Below are 20,538 nucleotides of genomic sequence, written 5' to 3' on the forward strand. Positions count from 1 at the left end.
CTCTCAAAACAAACACCATCCCCAAAAATAACAGCTGTTTTCGGTGCTCAAAAATGATCTGTGAATGGTCAAATTTATTGGAAGTAAACATTAGGGGAAATTTGTTTTTTGTCTTGTGCTGCCAGAGTCAAAAACTGCTGTTGTGCTTGTTAATGGGACCAGTGGGTGGGCTAGGAAAACAAAAGAAGAAAAACAAGCATCCAAATGAAGAAAAAAAAAAAGGCCCTACAATTCAGGGGTGTCCAACTGATTCCGCAGTGGGTCCTGTTCTTTGTTCCAACCCATCTGGTCCTGACAGTTTAACCAATGAGGTGTCTTCTAAAAACAAGTAGCACCTGACTTTAATCAACTGATTACACGTGCAAAAAGTATCCTCTTGTTCAGTTGGAATGAAAAGCTGCAGCCCTTTGAGGACCGGTTTGATACCCCTGCGCCGGGCCTACATTGTAGCTTTTTAGCTAGTCCAAATATATTTTGGTCAAATGTGTGGACTTTGGTGCTAACGATATCAAATGTGTGGACCTCGGTGCTAACGAGGTCAAATCAATGGAGCCACGCAGCTGGCGTCGGTGTCGGACAGCTAGTAAGTTATTTGTTCCGAATGAAATGCCGCTGACACATGACGCTTTCCTGTCCCGCCCGACTTGCCGTAGCTTGGTATTGACATTCGGCTCGGGTCAAAGTCGAGTCCCAGCGGCAGCTTCTCGACAGCAAGCGGACAGAAAGAAAGAAAGACAGACAGGACGGCGCAGCGCACTCGCCAACGATGTCAGCGGGCAACATAGGACGATTTTGGGAATGGGGGAGGAAAATCATCGGCGTGGGCAGAAACTACGCGGAACACGCGCAGGAGCTGGACAACGCCATCCCCGCGGAGCCGCTGCTCTTCCTCAAGCCGCCGTCCGCCTACGTCCGAGAGGGCTCGCCCGTCCTGCTCCCCCACTACTCTAGGGAAGTGCACCACGAGGTGGAGCTCGGGGTGGTGATCGGCAAGCGAGGCGCGGCCATCCCTCGATCCGCCGCCATGGAGCACGTCGCCGGCTACGCGCTGTGCCTGGATATGACCGCCAGGGACGCTCAGCAGCGCTGCAAGTCCCAGGGGCTGCCCTGGACGCTGGCCAAGGCCTTCGACACCTCGTGCCCGGTCAGCGACTTCATCCCCAAGGAGCGCGTCCCCGAGCCGGGCCGCCTGGCGCTCTGGCTGGAGGTCAACGGTCAGTTGAGGCAGAGTGGCTGCACCTCACAGATGATCTTCCCCGTGCCTCACCTGGTCAGTTACATCAGCGACTTTATCACCCTGGAGGAGGGGGACCTCATCCTGACCGGAACCCCTAAGGGGGTGTCTGCCGTGCGGGAGTCCGACGAGCTGCGGGCCGGGATCGAGGGCATCGTCACCGTCACCTTCAAGGTTGACAGGAAACCTCGCTCCACTTGACGGCCGCTTCGTCTTTAAGACACCCTTGGTTTTTTTTGTCCAGCAGGTAGCAACGACGTTCCCTTTTGGCATTGTTTCGGCGGACGCGTTGAGTTAAAAAAAAACAAAAAAAAAAACGCATAAAATCTTTCAATCCTGGGAAATCTAAATGTCCCGTTACTGCTGCGCTTAATTCCACCAAAGTCGAAGCACTTGTTGAAGACCAAGTCATTCATGATCCACTTCTCCACTTTTCTATGTCTCTCCATTGATAGTTCGGGGGATTAGGCACTATCGGTATCATCCATCGAACAGCTTTCAGACGTCAACAAGCACCCCCATTGATTCGGTTGACCGCTCGACAATAATGTGTGTAATACGCTTCTGTAGTTTACGCTACGTCGGGGTCAAAAACTGGACATTGGATCTTACAGCACCATCTGATGGCGCAATGACATTATTTACAACATGCCCAATGGGATTATGAAGTTTGTGCAAAACGCTTTGAGATTTGATGTTTCTTTTCCCTCTTCATTGATGATTGATGGAATAATAAGGATTTTAAAAGCATTTATTTGATTGTTTTATTTTGTTCATTCCAATTAACAGAAACATAAAAGCCTCCAGTCAAAGGGTCAATCGCTGTCAACCGCTGCATGGTTTTGAAGGCATTTGATTTGTGTTCATTTTCTGTCGCTGTCCAGCGAGGCCAATAGCCATCAGCACTCTGGTGCTCCCCGTCCGGGCTTTTCCCCCAGAGAACTTCATTCGCTGTCCTCACTTGCGTAGAAGCGTCCAGAATGCACACGTCAAGCGGCAATTCCTCTACTCTCCGTCAAGCTCGCCTGCGAAGAGAAGCCCAACGTGGACTTTTCCCAACAAATGGCGACGGGTAGCACCCACCTTTAGGGATGAACTTGAGCGAGCTGCTGAAAATTCAAAAACGAGACAAGCCTTTCGCCGGCCCGTCGCCGACAAATTCGTGGCCCAGGCCATTTCCGCACTTGCCGCACGACACCTGGAGGTCAAGGCAAATGCGTTGGAGCGCGGCGGACGGGTAAACGGCCCGACGTTCGCCGGACGCTACCTTGAGGGCTCCGGGTCTCTCCTGGCGTTTGCTCACGCTGTCTTCGCCGACGGTCTCCGTAAAGGCCGGCCAGGGAGACGAGTGTTCGTACTTGGAGCGGCTGGAAAACAGGTGGTGATTGCACTTGGCGCATGCGTAAATTCCTAGAGGAGAGGACGGCAGGAGATCAACCAAATACACAAAACCATTCTGTTTCTGGCACTTCGTCTGCTAATTTGCCCCCCCAAAAAGCACTTTTTGTAAGGCCTCTGCAAACGTTGTTCGTGACAACACGTTTTAATCTCGAGACTGGCCAAATCGAAACCGTGACAGACTTTGGTTTCACGCAGCTCCTCCCCCAACACGGCAGTCGAGAATTTAGACCTTGAAGTGCGCTCTATGTGAGTAAATATGTGCCGCGTTGCATTTGGACGGTTTATTATAGCTTAATAAGCAATCATGAATAAGGGGAGCAATTGGCCGGGGTTGACAGGTATGTGTTTATCAAATAAGAGCTAGCCGGCTAGCTAGCTGGCGTGGACAAGTTTTGCACGGCGGCGATTTCACCAATAACATCAGCTAAAGTGGCGTCAGGAGTACGAGCACCTGGTTTGAAGTGGTCTTTGTAAACCTCCCGGCCGTAGAAGGAACAAAAGGACATGGCCGCACGCGTTTGAGCAACTTGGCTCCGAAGTACGTACCGGGAACTTGCTTGCACAATCCCTCACACGAGAAAGCGGGCAAAGGCCCCGCCTCTCCGGTTTGCCCGGCACCTCCTACAACTCCCGGAAATAGCAACAGTACAGCAGGGCTTCTATTTTATGCAATAGAACATTCTTGAATAGAAAATAATAATATTCAATGCAATAAATGGTACGATTACTTCTCGTTTCTGTATAGGCAATCAGCGTCCGTATTCATCATACGCGTGGATTTGATTGTTTGTTTCACGTATTTAATTTACTCGTGATGTTTTTCAGGGGGCGTGCTTGCCGATTTATTGAAACAATTGATGGATGCCCCGTACCCCGATCCTCAAACTCTCCTTGGAACATCTGTCATTGCTTGGACTGTCATCACTTCGACACCTCCTCCACCACGCCGACCATGACCTAAATTGCCGTGTTTTAAAAAAAAAAGAATAATCCAAATTAACACACAATGGAAAACAGTAGAGCAAATGGCACCGCTTTTTTTTATGCAACGAACAGAACTTTCCACTTTTCTAATTTGATCTTTTCCATTCTGCTTTCCCCAAAGCGACACTGCTGGCGGAAAAGGAAGCGAGCAGTGGGAGACGATTGGCTGTCGCGACGATCCGCCCATCGATGGGCAGCGCGTCGATTTCCGGTCCGGTCCGTCGTGCGTGGAAGTTGCCAGTCACAGGAGCCACAATGGCGTTTGTAGTCTCCCGCTACTAGGGCTGCGGATGTGATTAAATCCATCGGCATCGCCCTAAATACAGGCCTGGTTGATTTTTCCAGAGCCATTGATAGTAAACTGGAACATCTACCGCACACGAAAAAACTATCATTTCGTATCCATATTGAATTTAGAAAGGGATAAAGGCCTACATTAAAGGGAACATGTAAACAGTACCTATCGGGTCAAGTTTTCATTTTGTCGGAGAGACGAGCGCCGTTCAAATTGATGGCATTTGCTCGCCGGCCGGCGAAAGCTAAAAGCGTAAAGCCTGTGGAATAATATAAGCTCTTTCCCAACTTGGCACCGGACAAGGACCGCTTTGACAGAGGGGACTTTGGCTTTTTCCACGGCTCGCTCAAGTTGCTAGCTAGCCCGAGCTAGCGCGAGCTAGCGGCGCTCGCTAAGTTTGAGGCGGCGGCGGCGGCGGGACGACCATGCTCCGACGTTTGGTAGGCCAAACTCTTTTACGGGCTTGATTCGAGCGGACACCGCGTCTCCCCGACCTCCGTCGTTGCCGACGACCGCGAGTGAAATGACTCGGCACTGAGGAGGCGGACGGGACGATCGCGGCCTAGCGCGCTGCCCTTTGCTCGTTGCCTTGGCTTGGCGTGTGGCGTTTTGCTTAGGAACACTTGGGAGTATTTGTCCTCGCGACGTCGGTTAATGAGTTGCTCGGACCGCCGAGGCCCAGCCGCAGGACCAGTGGTACCGACGCCGACGCAGGCGTAAGGTAAGGGATGCCTGGGTCGGACCGGGACCGAGACCGACACCATGGGACCAAGAGGAAGCCGGAGTCGAGCATCGGCGGCGGCGCCTCCGCGGTCCACGCCGCCCTCCACACAGCCGCGGGGGACATGACCTGCAAAGAGGGCAAGTCGCACTTGAAGGCGCTGATGGCTTCCTCCAAGCGCAAACGACACAAATCGACTAAAATTCGGGATTTGCCGGCGGCGGCGCCGACCGCCATTCCCGAATATATGTCGCTGGGCCGCGTGGCGGCGCCCCCTAGCGTGCACCTCACGAAGCCTCTGGTGGAATACGACGACATCAGCTCGGACTCGGACACCTTCTCGGACCCGCCGGCCCCTCGTCCGCCGGACAGACTGGTGGTGATGGAGCGACTTCGAGAACCCTCGCCCGACTACGACGAGGACGAAGCCGCTGCTGCTGCTGCTGCTGCTGCCGCCGCCGCAGCCGCCGCCGCCGCAGCCGCCGCCGCTGCCGTCCCCCGCGAGAGCAAGAGCCACAGGCACTCGCGCAAAAAGTCCAGGGACCCCAACAAAGTCCGAGAGCCCGGTACCGGCCAGCGCAACTACAAGAAGAGGAGCGGCAAAGACCGCGTCAAAAGTGCTTCCGGCCCGGGCAAGGAGAGGTCCTCCGCCTCGTCCAAGTGCCACCTTCAGCTGGAGGCGGACTTCAAGCGAGGAGAGCCCGCCGCCTCTCAGATGGCCCCCGCGCCCGGCCCGGGCGCCGTGCCCGCATCGTCGCACCGCGGCAAAGAGGGCGGCCGCTCGGGAAAGTCCCGCAAGGACAAGCAGCAGCGGCGAGAGGCCCGACTGGAAGCCGCCCAGGGCCAGCCGCAGCGGCTCCGGGCGGAGCGCACCCACCGCAAGTCCTCCAAGGGCAACCGGTCCGGCCCCAAAGGCAAGTCCAGCCGAGGCAGCCCTCGGCGAAAAAGCGCCGTCCCGTCGCCCGGCCCCAGGCGGGCCGAGAGCCCGCCGGGCGCCCCGATCCTGGACGAGGGCTACTCCAGGCGCAGGGCCTTCCAGCAGTGCCCGAGTCCCTACGGGGAAGCCGGCCGGCGCGGCGCCCAGAGGTCGGACAGCCCCTACGGCGAAGCCGGCCGGCGCGGCGCCCAGAGGTCGGACAGCCCCTACGGTGCAAGGCGAAGGTCGTCCAGCTTCGAGCGCGAGGGCAGTCCCTACTTCAGGAGGCGCTCCGTCAGCCCCTACGTGGTCCGACGCTCCTCCAGCGCCAGTCCCAGCCCCGTGTCCAGGTGAGGGCGCTACCTTCCTTTAATTGATTCTTGACGTTGTTTTTTCCCGGTGGATGCGCTCGCTGCCTTTGCGCTTGTTGTTCCTCAACGTGCCCAGTCGGTCCGCCGTCGGCCGGGTGCAAACTTGGGGCGGGGCGGGCTCGGCCAGCCGGCTGGCCCGAGGAGGGCTCCCCCCGCGAGCATTGTCTTTGAAAAAGCCGACTTTTGGACACCACTCATCCTGCGTCCGGGAGGAACGAAGGGCCCTTCGTTCCTCCCGGACGCAGGATGAGTGGTGCCTGTCCTCCGTGTCTACAATCGTAGCTTAGCGCCACCTGGCCTGAAGCAATACGATGTCAAACGGCATTTGAAATGCGCCATGGGAATCCAATGGCCACTTGCGTATTAGAGTTGCAATCTCTCCCGACATCAGGCTTACACGGTACGCGGAATGTGGCTGGGTTGGGGAGATTCAAGTGATCCCAACGCAGAGCAGTGAGGCTTGAAATGTGCGCTTTTGAAGTGTTTTTCTTAATCGTCTAAATTGTTTCAAATGTGGCTTTGGTCCCTTTTGAATGGCTTTAGCAAACGGCCGTTTTCTTTTTTTCTGCCAACAAGCAAAAGAAGCCAACCGATCCCGACGGAACCTCCGTTCTTTGAGGCTCTCGGTGCGTCGCCATACACGCGAGCGGAGACGCATTTGAGGCGTTAGACAATTGCCAGCCCGTTAATTGCACCAAAATGTGGATCTTGTCATTTTTCCCAACGTTCCTTCCTTTCAGGCGCTCCGGCCGCTCTCGAAGCCGATCCCCGCCGCTCTACTCCTCGTCCTCCTCTCGTCGCTCATCCTCCCGTTCCCGCGGCAAGCGTCACGGGTCGGCGGCCGGGACATCGGGCGGCGGCGGCGGCGCCTCCTACGGCGGACACCCCCCTACCCGCTCGCCTCCCGCCGCCCCCTTGCCGCTCAACTCCAGCCTGGGCGCCGAGCTCAGCCGGAGGAAAAGGGAGCGGCAGGCGGCCGAGGCGGCGGCGGCCGAGGCAGCGGCAGTGGCGGCGGCGGCCGAGGCGGCGGCAGTGGCGGCGGCGGCCGAGGCGGCGACAGTCCAGGCGGCGACAGTCCAGGCGGAAGCGGCCGAGGTGGAAGCGGAGCGGGCAGAGGCGGCCCACGCCTCTCCCGCCACGCGCAAGACGACGACGGCGAGCCCCTCCCCGTCCGCCTCTACCTCGCGGGCCAGAGCCGAGGAAGCGGAGGCGGAGAGGGACTCGAGAGAAACGGAAGCTCAACCTTCGGCACGCTCGCCGGCGGAAGGGCTCGCCTGGGAAGAAGCGGCGACGGCGGACGCCCCCTCGCCCTCCGCCGCCTTCTCTCCGGCCCCCCCTCTCGAACCCTCGCCCCCGGAGGCCGGCGCCCCTTTGGCCCCTTCGGCCACGCCGGCGGCCCAGCGGGGTGCCGGCGTCCCGCCTTTGTCGGCGCCCGCGTCGCCCGTGGCCGCGCGCAGTCCCGCCCGGCAGACGGCGCTCCCCAAGACGTCCACTCTGCCGCCCTTGCCTTTGCCCCCCGTGCTGCTGGGAAATTCTCAGGGCAGGTGAGTGAGGAGCGCCCGGCGTTTTGTCGGACAATAAATACTACGTTTGAAGACGACGCGCGGACGTCAACCGACATCGTGCGTACGTTTGACGAGGCGCGTGTGGGTGTCCTAACTCCGTGTTTCTTGACTCAGCCCAAAGAAGTCCGCTTTCACTCAACGAGGCTCCAGAAGGGACAAGGAAGCCCGGAGTCGGCCGTCCATCATCGACCTCCCGCTGCCACCCACTCTGCCCGGGGGAGACACGTCGCCCCTCCAGTTGAGCGGCCATCAGGGACCGTCGCTCCCGCAGCCCGCCCTCAAAAGGAGACCAAAGTGAGTTCCTTTCCTGGGGCGTAGTACGTAGCACGTGCGAGCCGCAGACTGCACCCCGGTTCCGTTAGGCGCACCCGACTTTGAGCTGCTGCCACGCCCAAATGGAAGAAGACCAAAACAATAGTCTTCCTTCGATTATCGCCAATTCACTTAGTCGCCTTTTTTCTGCTCTTAATGGGTATAATGATTGATTTTTTTAAAAAGTTCATAAAAATGTGAAAATCCATGCTGAAACTCGCAAGTGGAAGCCACTCCCCTGTCTTCTACCTGCTACTAAGACTAACAAAAAGAAGCCATTTATTTATTTACTTTTTAAAGTTCATAAAAATGCCAAAATCCACGCCAAAAATCGTAAGCAGAAGCACTGAAGGGGAAAAAAGGTCGTTATAATAGGGGTGACCCTACTGTGCGATTTTTCAATTTATCGTGTCCATGTCTGTTGTACTTGAACCGCGGTATTTGAGGGATTACTGTGGATATCTTCACACTAGAACAGTGCTTCTTAACCTCGTTGGAGCTACCGAACCTCACCAGTTTCGTATGCACATTCACCGAACCCTACTTTAAGTGTAAAATAAAATTTGATTTTTTTTCTTTCTTCCAAATTCAACCGATATTTAAGGCAGCACCGATTGGCCGAGCACTGTCACGTGATCTTCGGCCAGTGATGGTCAAGCGGGGCGTGTTATCGTGAATAGACAGACATGATGCGTCTCGACCTCCGTGGCAGAGGCTCCACCGAACCCCCGAGACCGACCGACCGACTCGCCGAGCCCCGAGGGTTCGGTGGAACCCAGGTTAAGAAGCACTGCGCTAGAAGCTTCCTCCGACCGTAGGCCGCAGATGATGTGGGATCTTTGCTCGGAAATGCCGTGGGAGGAAAGTATCTCGGCGAAGCAAACAAACGCTCACTTGTTTTTTTTTCTTTTCCTCGTCGCCAGGATCTGTTGCCCTCGATACGGCGAGCGCAAACACACCAAGAGCGACTGGGGCAAGAGATGCGTGGATAAGTTCGACATCATCGGGATCATCGGCGAGGGCACCTACGGCCAAGTCTACAAAGCCAAGGACAAAGACACGGGTAAGACGGGCGCTGGCCTTCGCCAGGGCATGTGCCTTGTTCCCGGTCGTCACGCCACTAAATCGGCAGGCGAGTTGGTGGCCCTGAAGAAAGTCCGCCTGGACAACGAGAAGGAGGGCTTTCCCATCACGGCCATCCGGGAGATCAAGATCCTGCGCCAGCTCAAGCACGGCAGCGTGGTCAACATGAAGGAGATTGTCACCGACAAGCAGGACGCGCTGGATTTTAAAAAGGACAAAGGTGAGCATCTCCGGCTGACCGGCCGAGACGTCCGTGGGCTCCAAAGGGCTCCTCCTCTCTTTCCCCCTTTGACAGTTTTTTTTTCTTTCTTTCTCAGGAGCCTTCTACCTGGTCTTCGAGTACATGGACCACGACCTGATGGGCCTGCTGGAGTCGGGCCTGGTCCAGTTCTCTCACGAGCACATCCGCAGCTTCATGCGCCAGCTGATGGAGGGCCTGGACTACTGCCACAAGAACAACTTTCTGCATCGTGACATCAAGTGCTCCAACATACTGCTGAACAACAGGTTAACCGGCCGCCGGCCGGCGAGCGGCGCCGAGGGCCTAGAGTGACCACGTCCCTCTCTCTCTCTCTCTCTCTCTCTCTCTCTCTCTCTCTCTCTCTCTCTCTCTCTCTCGCCCGCCCTCCACAGGGGTCGGATTAAACTGGCCGACTTTGGCCTGGCTCGTCTTTACAACTCGGAAGAGAGGTGAAAGCGCCTTCCCCCTCTCTCTTCCTGGCTCGCTTTGACCACGCCCTCCTCCCTTCTTTTCAGTCGACCCTACACCAATAAAGTCATCACGCTGTGGTATCGCCCCCCCGAGCTGCTGCTGGGCGAGGAGAGGTACTCGCCGGCGATCGACGTCTGGAGCTGCGGGTGAGTGGCACGCCCAAAAAATGTCCGTCCAGTCGAGGCCAATGCATTGCCTTTGTTGTCGCCGTACGATTGGCGTGCCATTTAAAGCTCCGCCTTCAAGTGCACGTGTAGCTAAAAAGGGCATAAAACCAACCATATCCAAATGAACTAAGGTAGGAAATTGGCTGCAGCGGTTAGCCGTGCGTGATGCAGCTAGCTAGCTAGCTAGCCGGCGGACGGAGAAACGTTGAATCTCGTTCCATCCGTATAACCACAATTCAATGGCCCTCGTCGCTTAGGTGCATTCTGGGAGAGCTGTTCACCAAGAAGCCCATTTTCCAAGCCAACCAGGAGCTCCTGCAGCTGGAGCTCATCAGGTACCGTCGTCGGGGTGAGCCTTTTGCTCCTTGGCGCCGAATCCCACCCGTCCGTCCGTGCGTCTGTCCCGCCCTCTTGCAGTCGCCTGTGCGGCTCCCCTTGTCCGGCCGTCTGGCCCGACGTGATCAAGCTGCCCCTCTTCAATACCATGAAACCCAAGAAGCAATACCGGCGGCGACTACGGGAGGAGTTTGCCTTGTACGTGACCGGGCGCCGTGCGCCGTCCTCCGTCCTCCGTCTTGCTTCTGCCGTTGATTGTCGCCATGCTTTGGCTCCAGCTTGCCGACCCACGCCCTGGACCTGCTGGACCGAATGCTGACGCTGGACCCTTCGCGGCGCTGCACCTCGGAGGGGGCGCTCCGCAGCGACTTCCTGCGCGATGTGGACCCCGACAACATGCCGCCGCCGGAGTCAGTAGACGCTCGCCTGCTATGCCTGGCCGGCCGCTCGTAATGGTTCCCACCACTGACCCTGCCCGGTGCTTTGCAGTTTGCCTCATCATCAAGACTGCCACGAGCTGTGGAGCAAGAAACGGCGGCGGGCGCGTCAGAGCGGGCTGCCCGAGGAAGCCCCCCCCAAAGCGCCCCGGAAGGAATTGTCCTGCGCCTCCGGCGGGGAAAACAGCCGTCCGCCCGGCAGCCCGGCCGGAGCGCCTCCCGCGCCACCGCCCCCCCCCGTCGGGAAAGCCGCCGGTCCCGGACGACGACTTGTCGGGTAAATATGAAGCGACGATGCCGCGGGCGAGTCGCTCCCAAATCCGGCCGGGTTAAATTAGGTTTAGGGGAAAGGTTACTAATCCTAACCCCTCTGCCGGACAAAAAAATAGCCGCTCGAGTCCAGCCTTTCGCTCTTCTGCATTCCTCCCCGTCAACGCTAGATGGCGCCCCGACTAGCCTGGTGCCCAAAATGCACTGAAATGATTGCTGACTTTTTATACTTCAAAAATGGCTAGCGGGTAGTGTCACTGGACATGTGGACTATATTTTTGGGACCTGCGGATTGTGAGGATATGGCTTTGAATGACATTTTAATGAGTCATTATGCATTGGAGAGCCATAGTCTGGCAGAGGGGTGGTGGGTTAGGGGCCCCTTCCATTTTGGAACAATGACAGAGTGGGTCGGCTATTAAGGGCGTTTTTTGCGTCCGCAGCGTTGGGGGCCGCCGCCGAGCAACTGAACCAGACGGAGATGGCCCTGCTGCTCAACCTCCTCCAAGGCCAGACGGAGCTGTCCCTCCCGCAGGTGTCCCGGCTCCTGGGCCTGTCTGACGCCGACACCGAGACGGAGACGGAGGGCGAGGCCGAAACGGGCGGCCCCGCCGGCGAGGCCTCCCGGGATCCCGAGCCGCCGTCGCCGCAACAGCAGCAGCAACAGCTGCCGGAAGACCAGGCCGGTCTGCTGGCGCTCATCCTGGGCCACATCGTAAAGCCCTCGGCGCCCTCGGCGCCACCGCCGCCGACGGGCCAGGAGCCGGCCGAGCAGAGCGCCAACGGTGTCCGCTCAGACGAGCCCCTAACGCCCGCCCCCTCCGCCACAGAGCGCAAGGGCAAGTCTGGGTTTAGTCTGTAGGAGGTGTCACGGCGGGCGCCGAGAACCCCCCCCCCCCCCCCCCCCCCCCCCCCCCATTTCCATCTATACAGTAATCTCCCACTTGCGGTGGGCGGGCACAAGGGACCCCGCACAGAATCTCCCCCCCCCCCCCAAATCACTGAGTCCACGGCCACAGCCTGCCCAAAATGCCCCGTCGGTGCTCTTTTGAAACCTGACGAGAAAATGCCCGACAACGGACGGACTCACTTGTTTCTTTTGTGTCCCGACAATCACCCATCTTGAGGGTAGTAGAGAGTAGTGTTGGGTGAGCACGACAACGGTCTGCTTCCCACGAGACCGCCAGGGGGCGCAGTTTAGTTCTATCGTGGGCTGGCGGCCGGGACTCCTGCGCATTGGTCGATTGACCTACCGGTATGGCCTCGCTCGGTTTGCCCGAGGGAAAGAGCCCAAATTCTCCGAGCAAATGTCTCGTTCCGCGTAGTATCAAAAGACGGCTTCCTCCAAATGAGACGCTTTATTGCCGTGTGTATCTTTGCGAACCACACCAAGGCGGGGATTACTGTATATCCAGGTGACATTGGCGGGATAATGGTTCAAATGATCACGGTGGGATGATTTAGTCCCATTTAAGTTCCGTAAAGTTCTTAGAAAAGGTGTCTTGGCGTTACTAGGGCGACTGTGTGTGTTGCACATGAATGGCTGGCTGGATGGATGGATGGATGGGGCTGGCTGGTGTACACAATAAAAGCACCACGAGGTCGAGTGTCATTCATATGAGGCAAGGTTTTGTTTTTTGGTTTTTCCCTTTTCATCAGACAGTCGTCACTCGTTTCCCCTCCTCTCCCATTTCCCTCCCACTTCCACTTCCACTTGTTTTCCCCACGCTCTTTGGTTGTCTACCTTTTACCCCTCAGCAGCAGGAACCATCAGACTGTCATGTTTGCCTTTTTACACGCACGCACGCACGCTCCTAAGTTATCAAGTGGAAATAAATGTCTTCAATCTTTAGACCTTCCCCGCATGTTCATTTTGTTTGAACGCACGCACGCCATTTTGCTGTTAAATGTCACCTGGCCAAAGAACCTTGTGTAAGCGATGTGGGAGTAGTCAACCTAATGTTGTGTAATGCATGCGCTGTCTCCCTCTTGCGGTCAAGGTAGGAATAATTAAGCCTCATCCCTACTCAAAAGGCCCTGCCTGTATGTCTAACGCGCCATGTCCTCTCCAGACGTGGCCAAGAGGATGGCGTTGGGGGGCGGCGGAGGCGGCGACGGCGATGGCGTGGGCGGCTTGCCGCGACCCCCATCTCCCCCGGGGGCACCCCGCCCGAGCCAGGAGGACATCGGCGCCTCGGCCGTGGCGGCCGCTCTTCTCCGGCTCATCTCGGACGCCTCTTCGGGAGGAGAGGAGCCCGAGTCGTCGCCCGGTCCCGGGGACCCCCCCAAAGGTCCGGCGCCGGCTCTCGAAGGCCAGGCGGCCCACTACCCCAAGGACCGGGACCTCCGCTTTTCCCACTGAGCTCGCCCTTGCATCCAGAGGGGGAGACGTCTGAGGCCGGGCCTCGAACACTGGCCGAGGTGGCCTTGAACCGCCATGGTTTTTCACCCCCCCCCCCCCCCCCCCCTTTTCCTGGAGATTCCGCTCATCGAAAAGGCAGAAAAAAACAAAAAAAAATCAAGGGTATTGTGCCCGGCCTTATACTTCCGCCCGGACGGAGTCACTCGACTAGGAAGTTTAGTGGCTCTAGCATCTCTTCCCAAAAGCTGCTTTTTGCCTTGGTGTGCGTGCCTGACAGATGGCTTTATTTCCCCCTCTCTCTCTCTCTCTCTCTCTCTCGCTCTCTCTCTCCCTCCTTTTTGCAATTCTTCATGGTGAGAAAATGTCAGTGGAGTGACGAGCGAGCGACCAGGCCCTTTCCTTCACATTTCTCACGTGCGAGCGTGTGTGTGTCTAAGAGGAAGAGCAACTATTTTGTAATATAAGTTTTGACTGCTGAGTTTATTAAAGGGTGTGATGCGAACACTTGGATGTTTGTACTCTTACTCTTTCTTCACCACGTTGATCATGTTGCGGCTGTGAGTTGCGAGTTGCTGTCACTCGCTCGCTCGCTCGCTCGCTCTGTTCAACGTTGTTGTTTCTTGTTCCCAGTGCAACGACCAATAGACGCTCGCCACAAAAGCGCATTGACACAAAAGCGCATTGACACTTGACCCTGAAGAGCTGCTATGCTGCGACCTATACTCTAGGTCCTAGAGTAGCTTTTCCTTTAAGTCTTAAAGGAAAAGCTACTCGCTCCCCACCCACCCACCCACGTTGGCCCAACCCCCGTTGATTCAACTTCGTCACCTATGTATGTGCCTTTGTCACCTTTGCAAAGCCACCCCTCCCTGCCTGGTATAAACTGTCAAAAGCCAGTTCAATACGTTTTTTAAAACTTATTTCAAACATGGGCCATCAAAGCGCGAACTTTTGACCATTGAAGAGCGAGTGCCTCAAAGAAATTGAAGCATTGGACATATGAAGGAAGACGTAACGTCCCATAAGACTAGGCATTTATTTAACAGGGCTGGGCAGACTAAAAAAAGGCCAAAAGTGAGTGCTTTGGTTTCAACTTCTAAAGAGGAAACTTTCTGCAATACTAGTGTCCTGCGAGTGTAATCAGTGGATTGGAGTCAGGTGCATCTCATTTCAGCCCAACCCCCGCTGGTTCAAGTTTTTCAGTCAGCTCGGTCCGTGCCGGATAGCTTGAGCAAAAAGCTCCCTCCCACCCACAGCGGCCCAAACCCCGTTGATTCAATTTTGTCAATGCTGGGTGGCCTGCAAAACAAAAAGCTGGCTTTTTTGCCTATTTCAAATGTGAGCCATCAAAGTGCAGACTTTTGCCTCAAAAAAAATTGAAGCATTGGACATAGGAGGGAAAACGTAGCATCCCATAATATTTAATAGGGCTGGGAAAAATAGGGGCCACAGTGAGTGCGGGGGTGCTTTGGTTTCAACCTCTAAAGAGGAAACTTTCTGCAACTTCTGTATGTTACAAGTGCAATTAGTGCATTGGATTCAGGTGCTTATCACAGCACAACCCCCGCTGCTTAAAGTTTAAGTCAAACAGCACCAACCGAGTTGACTGGCAAAGTTGAAGCAGCGGGGGTTGGGCTGTGTGAAGCAGCTGACTCCAATCCACAGATTACACTCGCAGGACACTAGTATTGCAGAAAGTTTCCTCTTTAGAAGTTGAAACCAAAGCACTCACTTTTGGCCTTTTTTAAGTCTGCCCAGCCCTGTTAAATCAATGCCTAGTCTTATGGGATGTTACGTCTTTCATATATGTCCAATGCTTCAATTTCTTTGAGGCGCTCACTCGCTCTTCAATGGTCAAAAGTTCATGCTTTGATGGCCCATGTTTGAAATAGGTTAAAAAAAAAAGTATTGAACAGGCTTTTGACAGTTTATACCAGGCAGGGAGGGGTGGCTTTGCCAAGGTGACAAAGGCACATACATAGTTGACGAAGTTGAATCAACGGGGGTTGGGCCAACGTGGGTGGGTGGGGAGCGAGTAGCATTTCGTTCAAGTTATCCAGCACCGAACGAGCTGGCAAAGTTGAAGCAGCGGGGGTTGGGCAAGAGAAGCAGCTGACGCCAATCCACTGATTGCACTCGTAGGACACTAGTATTGTGGAAAGCTTTGCTCTGTCCAGGTTGAAACCAAAGCTCTCATTCTGACCCTTTATTGAGTTTGCCCAGCCCTGTTAAATCAATGTCTAGTCTTAAGGGATGCTACGTCTTCCTTCATATGTTCAATGCTTCAATTTCTTCGAGGCGCTCGCTCGCTCTTCAATGGACAAAAGTTCGCACTTTGATGGCCCATGTTTGAAATAGTTTTTAAAAAAGTCTTGAACTGGCTTTGACAGTTTACACCAGGCAGCTTTTCATTTTCGAAGCCACCGGGCACGACATGGCTAACAAAATTGAATCAACGGGGGTTGGGCCGCTGTGGGTGAGGAGGGGGGAGCTTTTGGTTCAAGATATCCACCACCGACCGACCGACCGACCGAGCTGACTGACAAACTTGAACCAGCGGGGGTTGGGCAAGAGAAGCACCTGACGCCAATCCACTGATTGCACTCGTAGGACACTAGTATTGTGGAAAGCTTTGCTCTTTGGAGGTTGGAACCAAAGCACCCCTGCCCGCACCCACTTTGTGGAATAGTTTGGTCATCCCATGACACATTCAACGGGAACCGTCTTTCTTCCTAACTAACCTGAGCGATGTGGCTTTTTGTGTTCATCAGAAGTGAGCAACCCCATGAAAATCATGTTCAACGTGCTTCGCGGGATGCGCCCCGACACCGGCCCGGACAGCCTTTCCCAGCAGATACCCGGCAGGGACACGCTGGTGTGCTTGATGACGTGCGGCTGGACCGCAAATACTGACCAGAGGCCTTCCTTCCTCGGTAAGCGGACGTGGGCAGGTCGGTGGGCAGGTCGGCGGGGAGGCCGGCCGGCCAAAGGCTTCATTCAGCAAGGAGTAGGCAAGAGAAGCCGTGTTCAGAATATTTCATATTCAATGTTCCATTCAAGTTCAGAAAGTTAAAGGTTAAAGAGCTGTTAATACAGACATTTGAAACGGAATAAAAATCATTCATTTTCTCTACTTAGGTATTACTGATTGATTGATTTTTTATTCATCTTTAAGTTAGTTTATCTAATTCATTATTTTTTGTCAAAAAATAAAGATATTTGATAAAGTTGGAATGTTTTATCAGCGCTTTTCTTGTGGAAATCCTGATGCGGCCCAGTCTCACCCAGACTTGGCCTCTAGCGGCCCCCAGGTCAATTGAGTTTGAGACCCCTGCTCTAGGAGGTGGGGGCGTAGGCGCCCTCTACAGCCTCTTGCGCGCTAGGTGGCGCTACACGTCGTTTCCAATCGGCCGCCAATGAAGCAAACAAGGAGCGGCCTTTTTGACGTCACGGTTGGGCAGCCCTGTTTCGTTTCCGCCGTTTGTGTTGACGCTCCGAGCGCCTTTGCTTTTGCGCCGGGTTTGTTTTCCGAGTCGGATGGGGGGGGGGGGGGGAGGGGGAGGGGCAGGGGAGGGAGACTCTCGCGGTGTGCGTCGCCTTCTGCTACTCGCCTGTGAGTGTGTGTGTGTGTGTTGCATATTTCTCGGAGCATCATCGGTGTGTATTTGTGCTCGTCTCTTTGAGGTTCACTTGTACCCTCCCTTCCGTTTTCGTGTCTGTTTAATCGTGAGCTGACACCCCGATGCGGGCGGTACCAATGCCTAGGCTCTCTTTTTTTGCCATTTGCATTTCGGTGAAGACTGCGGAAGCGATGGCAGCCGAGCGAGAATTCAAATTAGGGAGAGATGCCAAGCCCAGCCCCCGAAGGACCTTTGAAAAAGAATTGTTGACAGACACACGCACACAGACACACGCGCGCACACACACGTACACACGTACACTGGTCACAGAAAAGAAGAATTTCCAAACGAGGAAGCTCGAGCTTCAATCCACCATGCCATGGCGTTTTGTCGACTGACTTATCAAAGACACGCCGCGAAGCACCGGCTCCGACTTTGGGAAAAGCCCCCGAGTTGAGCTAGTGCACTGTACCCTGAGAGATCGTTAGGTGGGGGGCCGCTAGAAATGAGATAATATCACCTCATTAACCATGGTCGGGGGTGTCTGTGCTGGAATCAAGTGGAACAGATCATGTAATACCCTTCTATTTCAGTGGGTGGCAGCAGAGGGCCAGAAATGCCTGTATAGACAATAGAGTTAGTGCTGCTCGACACGTGAAAGTTTGGGATCGACGCAAGACGAGCAAGTGACGGTGATCAAGAAGTTTTGGGCGAAGGGAAAATGCAAATGGCGAACAGGGCCCCGGACAAAATGTGGACACAGATGAAGGCCCTAGTCTGAGTGGTCAAAAGCAAAAAAAAACACACAAGACGGTGAGCTGCAGGCAATACGGCTCAAACTATCTTTCATTTGGATTGACTTTCACCGGGGATGCCACGGCACCGACGCCGCTGTGCTTGGTATGTGGTGAGAAGCTATCCAAGGGCGCCACCGTGCTAAGCAAACTGAGCTCAATGGCCATCTCCAAAGCAAACACCCTTCCGTTCAAAGCAAGCCCACGGACTATTTTGTATTCTTACGTACAAACCATGTGAAAGCGGCAACGTCTTTGAATTTCTTTTGAAAATCCACAAAGTTAAACGAGAGAGCCAAACCAAGAAAGCCCCACACTGTGGCACAAACATGAATACTGCCAGCTTGCAAAGCCATTGTAAATGAGATGCTCGGCCCTGACCTGACGCGGCCAAAGAGATAGCAAGCAGCTAAAGCTCAAATTTGCTGATCTTCCTTTGGACAGATTTTGGTGATCTGTTGCCAAGGAGTTGCCCATTCTGCCCAACAGAGCTATTTTGACATTGCTCCCGTTTTCAACCATATATCGATGTGAGCTGAGCTTCTGAAGCTCGACCGCAATAAAAACCAAAAAACAGCGAGAGACTGAGAGCGCTTGAGGAAGAGCTTCGTGTGTGTCTTTCGACCATTCCTGCCAGCGTATCCATTTGGTGTTCATCCAAACGGGCCCGCCATTCACACCGGGTGAGTATAAATACATTTAGAAACCATATTATTAACTGTATGTATCATATGCACTGTGTTGGAGCGTCATTTTGGTCGGTGGTGTGCCGCACAATTTTGGAATTGTCCAAAATGTGCCGCTGCTCGAAAAGGTTGAAAATCAGTGGTCTAGAGCAGGGCTGGGCAAACTATTCCAGCGTGGGCCGCAGTGGGTGCGGGCGGCTGTTCATTCCAATCCATAAAGAGGAGACCTTTTTTCACCAATTTGCTCTTCTACAAGTGCAGTCAGTGCATTGCGCTCAACTGCTTCTCGTTTTCTGTGGAAAGCACATTGGCTCCAAGTGTCTTTGCTGGATGGCTTGGAACAAAACCTGCACCCACAGCGGCCCTCCAGGACCGCTTTAGCCACCCCTGGTCTAATGTCTGTCCACCCAGTTATTGCGTTCTTCCATTCGTACAAACGCAGACTTTATCGACAAAAAAAAGGCCTCCGATGCCATTGAGAGCTTTCGCCGAAAATGACCAATGAAAGGGGCGTGGACCTCCGGCAAGGTGGCAGGCGGGCGGCGGCGCCATTTTGTCGGACGGCCGCGCCCTTTTGTTTGTTGGGGATTGAGATCTTTTCACACGAGTTGGTGTCTGGAGTAAATTAGAGCCTAGATCTGTTTTTCTAATCAGCACAAGCAGCGCGTTGAAAAATGAGGGCGCCAGCTGCCGCCGGCTTTTGATTCAGCCGGAGACGGGCGCGGGCACCGCCTCTATTACGGCAGCGGTTGCCACCTGTCGACGGCACTTTACAATTGCTTTAGTTTTGCCAAGCGCTGCCAAATATTGTTGACGGGCCCGCTGTCCGAGGGACAGGCCGACAACCGGGTGACCGACTCAACGGCTTCTCACCTTCAAACTCACCCACGGCCCCTTTTGTCCACTTTGTTGGGGGTGAGTGGCGCGGCCGACTTAACCCAGGTCTTTTTGGGGGCAAACACTACGGAGCGGCGCCCCCGAAGACGCGCGCGTAGCTGCCGTCGTCGTTTGTTTTTCCGCCCGCCCCGGAGACGGAGTAAATATTTCATGGCCGCTAGTCATTTTGCTTTCACGCTAACTCGCATCTCCCGGTGGCGAAAAGGCCGCTCTTCGGCCCGTGCTCGCGGGAAGCTCGGGTCCGAGGACGCCTCGGGAGGGGGTCCTCGGTGGCCGGGATGGGGTTTTGGGAGGAGGAGGAGGAACAGGAGGAACAGGAGGAACAGGAGGAACAGGAGGAACAGGAGGAACAGGAGCCCTCGCCCTCGTCTCGCCAAGGCGAGCTTTCAGCTGCGCGTGCCCAAACGCTGAGAGTACTTGAACAGATGTTGAGGAATTGAAAATGCAAAAGGGAAGTGGGGCTCCCCCGCCTCCCCCGACTCCCCCGGCCCGGCCCTGTAAGAGCCCCGCCCCGCTCCCGATACCTCTCTTCGCGATGGCACGCGCCAACCCACGATAAACACTTTGCGGCGACGGCCGTGGGTTCTTCGTTAGAATTGGGCTTTTGTATGTCCGCGGCGGTCCCGTTCACTACCAAGTCACCGGCCGGCACTTCTTGCCCTTTTACGTACGCAAATTGAGAAGACTTCAGCTTCAACCAACTTGCCTGCAGAATTGGGGTGCCTTTGTTTCATCCGCCGCTTGTCCGGCTGGTCCAGCCCTAACCCCAAGAAGAAGGCTTTGGAGTGAAGGACACGTCCATTAGCATTTTCCAGCGTTCTTACTCTTACGCATATTACTGTTCCGATTGAAACAAAGAAGCAAGAATACTGTTTTCATCAGAAATGGAATTGGAAATAGAACGGGCCACAATAGCCAAGGTTCTGTATTCATCTAAACGTCTCGGAGTAAAATTTCATTTTTGGGCTGAAATCTTTTGGGGAAGAGCGGTAAAAATGGCAAGACTCAAATGTCTGCACGTACTAAATGCCGGCCTTTGCCTTTGCCTTTTTGTCTTTGGTCCTCTTTCTCGCCTGCCTTTTAATTGCTCTTCTCTATGCCGCCCCCCCCCCCTTGCCCGTCCCCGCGCCCGCCTTTTCTGCCTGCCTGCTAGTGAATATTTCATTGGCAGTGCTACATTAAGCAGCGGTGCCAGTCCGGCTCGCTGCTCGTGGCTGCGTAAAAATAAACACACTCCCGTTGTAATGAACAGATGTGGCAGAATTGAAACAGCCAGCTCAAAGCACCCCCCCCCCCTTTTTCCACGGCGCCCGCTCTCGCCCGTCTGTCCACGGGCACGCACGAGGAAGGAGGCCCGGCGGGCGCCCCCACGCCT

General features: G+C 55.1%; 3 protein-coding genes across 3 annotated transcripts; 2 read left to right on the forward strand and 1 right to left on the reverse strand.

The window, feature by feature from the left end:
• The first annotated feature begins 392 nt into the window (after window positions 1–392).
• fahd1 (fumarylacetoacetate hydrolase domain containing 1) lies at window positions 393–1,984 on the forward strand. The gene is made up of 2 exons (XM_077618196.1): window positions 393–583; window positions 654–1,984. Exon 2 carries the CDS (start codon window positions 767–769, stop codon window positions 1,433–1,435), a length of 669 nt encoding a protein of 222 aa, XP_077474322.1. The 5' UTR covers window positions 393–583; window positions 654–766; the 3' UTR covers window positions 1,436–1,984.
• Window positions 1,968–3,253, reverse strand: LOC144088013 (methionine-R-sulfoxide reductase B1-A-like). Its single transcript, XM_077618197.1, has 4 exons — window positions 3,087–3,253; window positions 2,502–2,644; window positions 2,318–2,432; window positions 1,968–2,259 (listed from the first exon to the last, which is right to left on the reverse strand). The coding sequence occupies exons 1-4, from the start codon at window positions 3,139–3,141 to the stop codon at window positions 2,240–2,242; spliced, it is 333 nt and encodes a 110-aa protein (XP_077474323.1). The 5' UTR covers window positions 3,142–3,253; the 3' UTR covers window positions 1,968–2,239.
• A 212-nt stretch (window positions 3,254–3,465) lies between these two features.
• On the forward strand, window positions 3,466–13,670 carry cdk12 (cyclin dependent kinase 12). The gene is given in 15 exon segments (XM_077618195.1): window positions 3,466–5,901; window positions 6,663–7,466; window positions 7,602–7,781; window positions 8,723–8,862; window positions 8,932–9,102; window positions 9,200–9,389; window positions 9,516–9,572; window positions 9,639–9,740; window positions 10,019–10,096; window positions 10,179–10,295; window positions 10,376–10,507; window positions 10,587–10,772; window positions 10,774–10,811; window positions 11,248–11,643; window positions 12,877–13,670. Coding segments are annotated over 15 exon segments (4,140 nt in total). The 5' UTR covers window positions 3,466–4,642; the 3' UTR covers window positions 13,167–13,670.
• The last annotated feature ends 6,868 nt before the right edge of the window (window positions 13,671–20,538 follow it).

Source organism: Stigmatopora argus, chromosome 14 (genome assembly GCF_051989625.1).
Source record: "Stigmatopora argus isolate UIUO_Sarg chromosome 14, RoL_Sarg_1.0, whole genome shotgun sequence".
NCBI classification, from domain to species: Eukaryota; Metazoa; Chordata; class Actinopteri; order Syngnathiformes; family Syngnathidae; genus Stigmatopora; species Stigmatopora argus.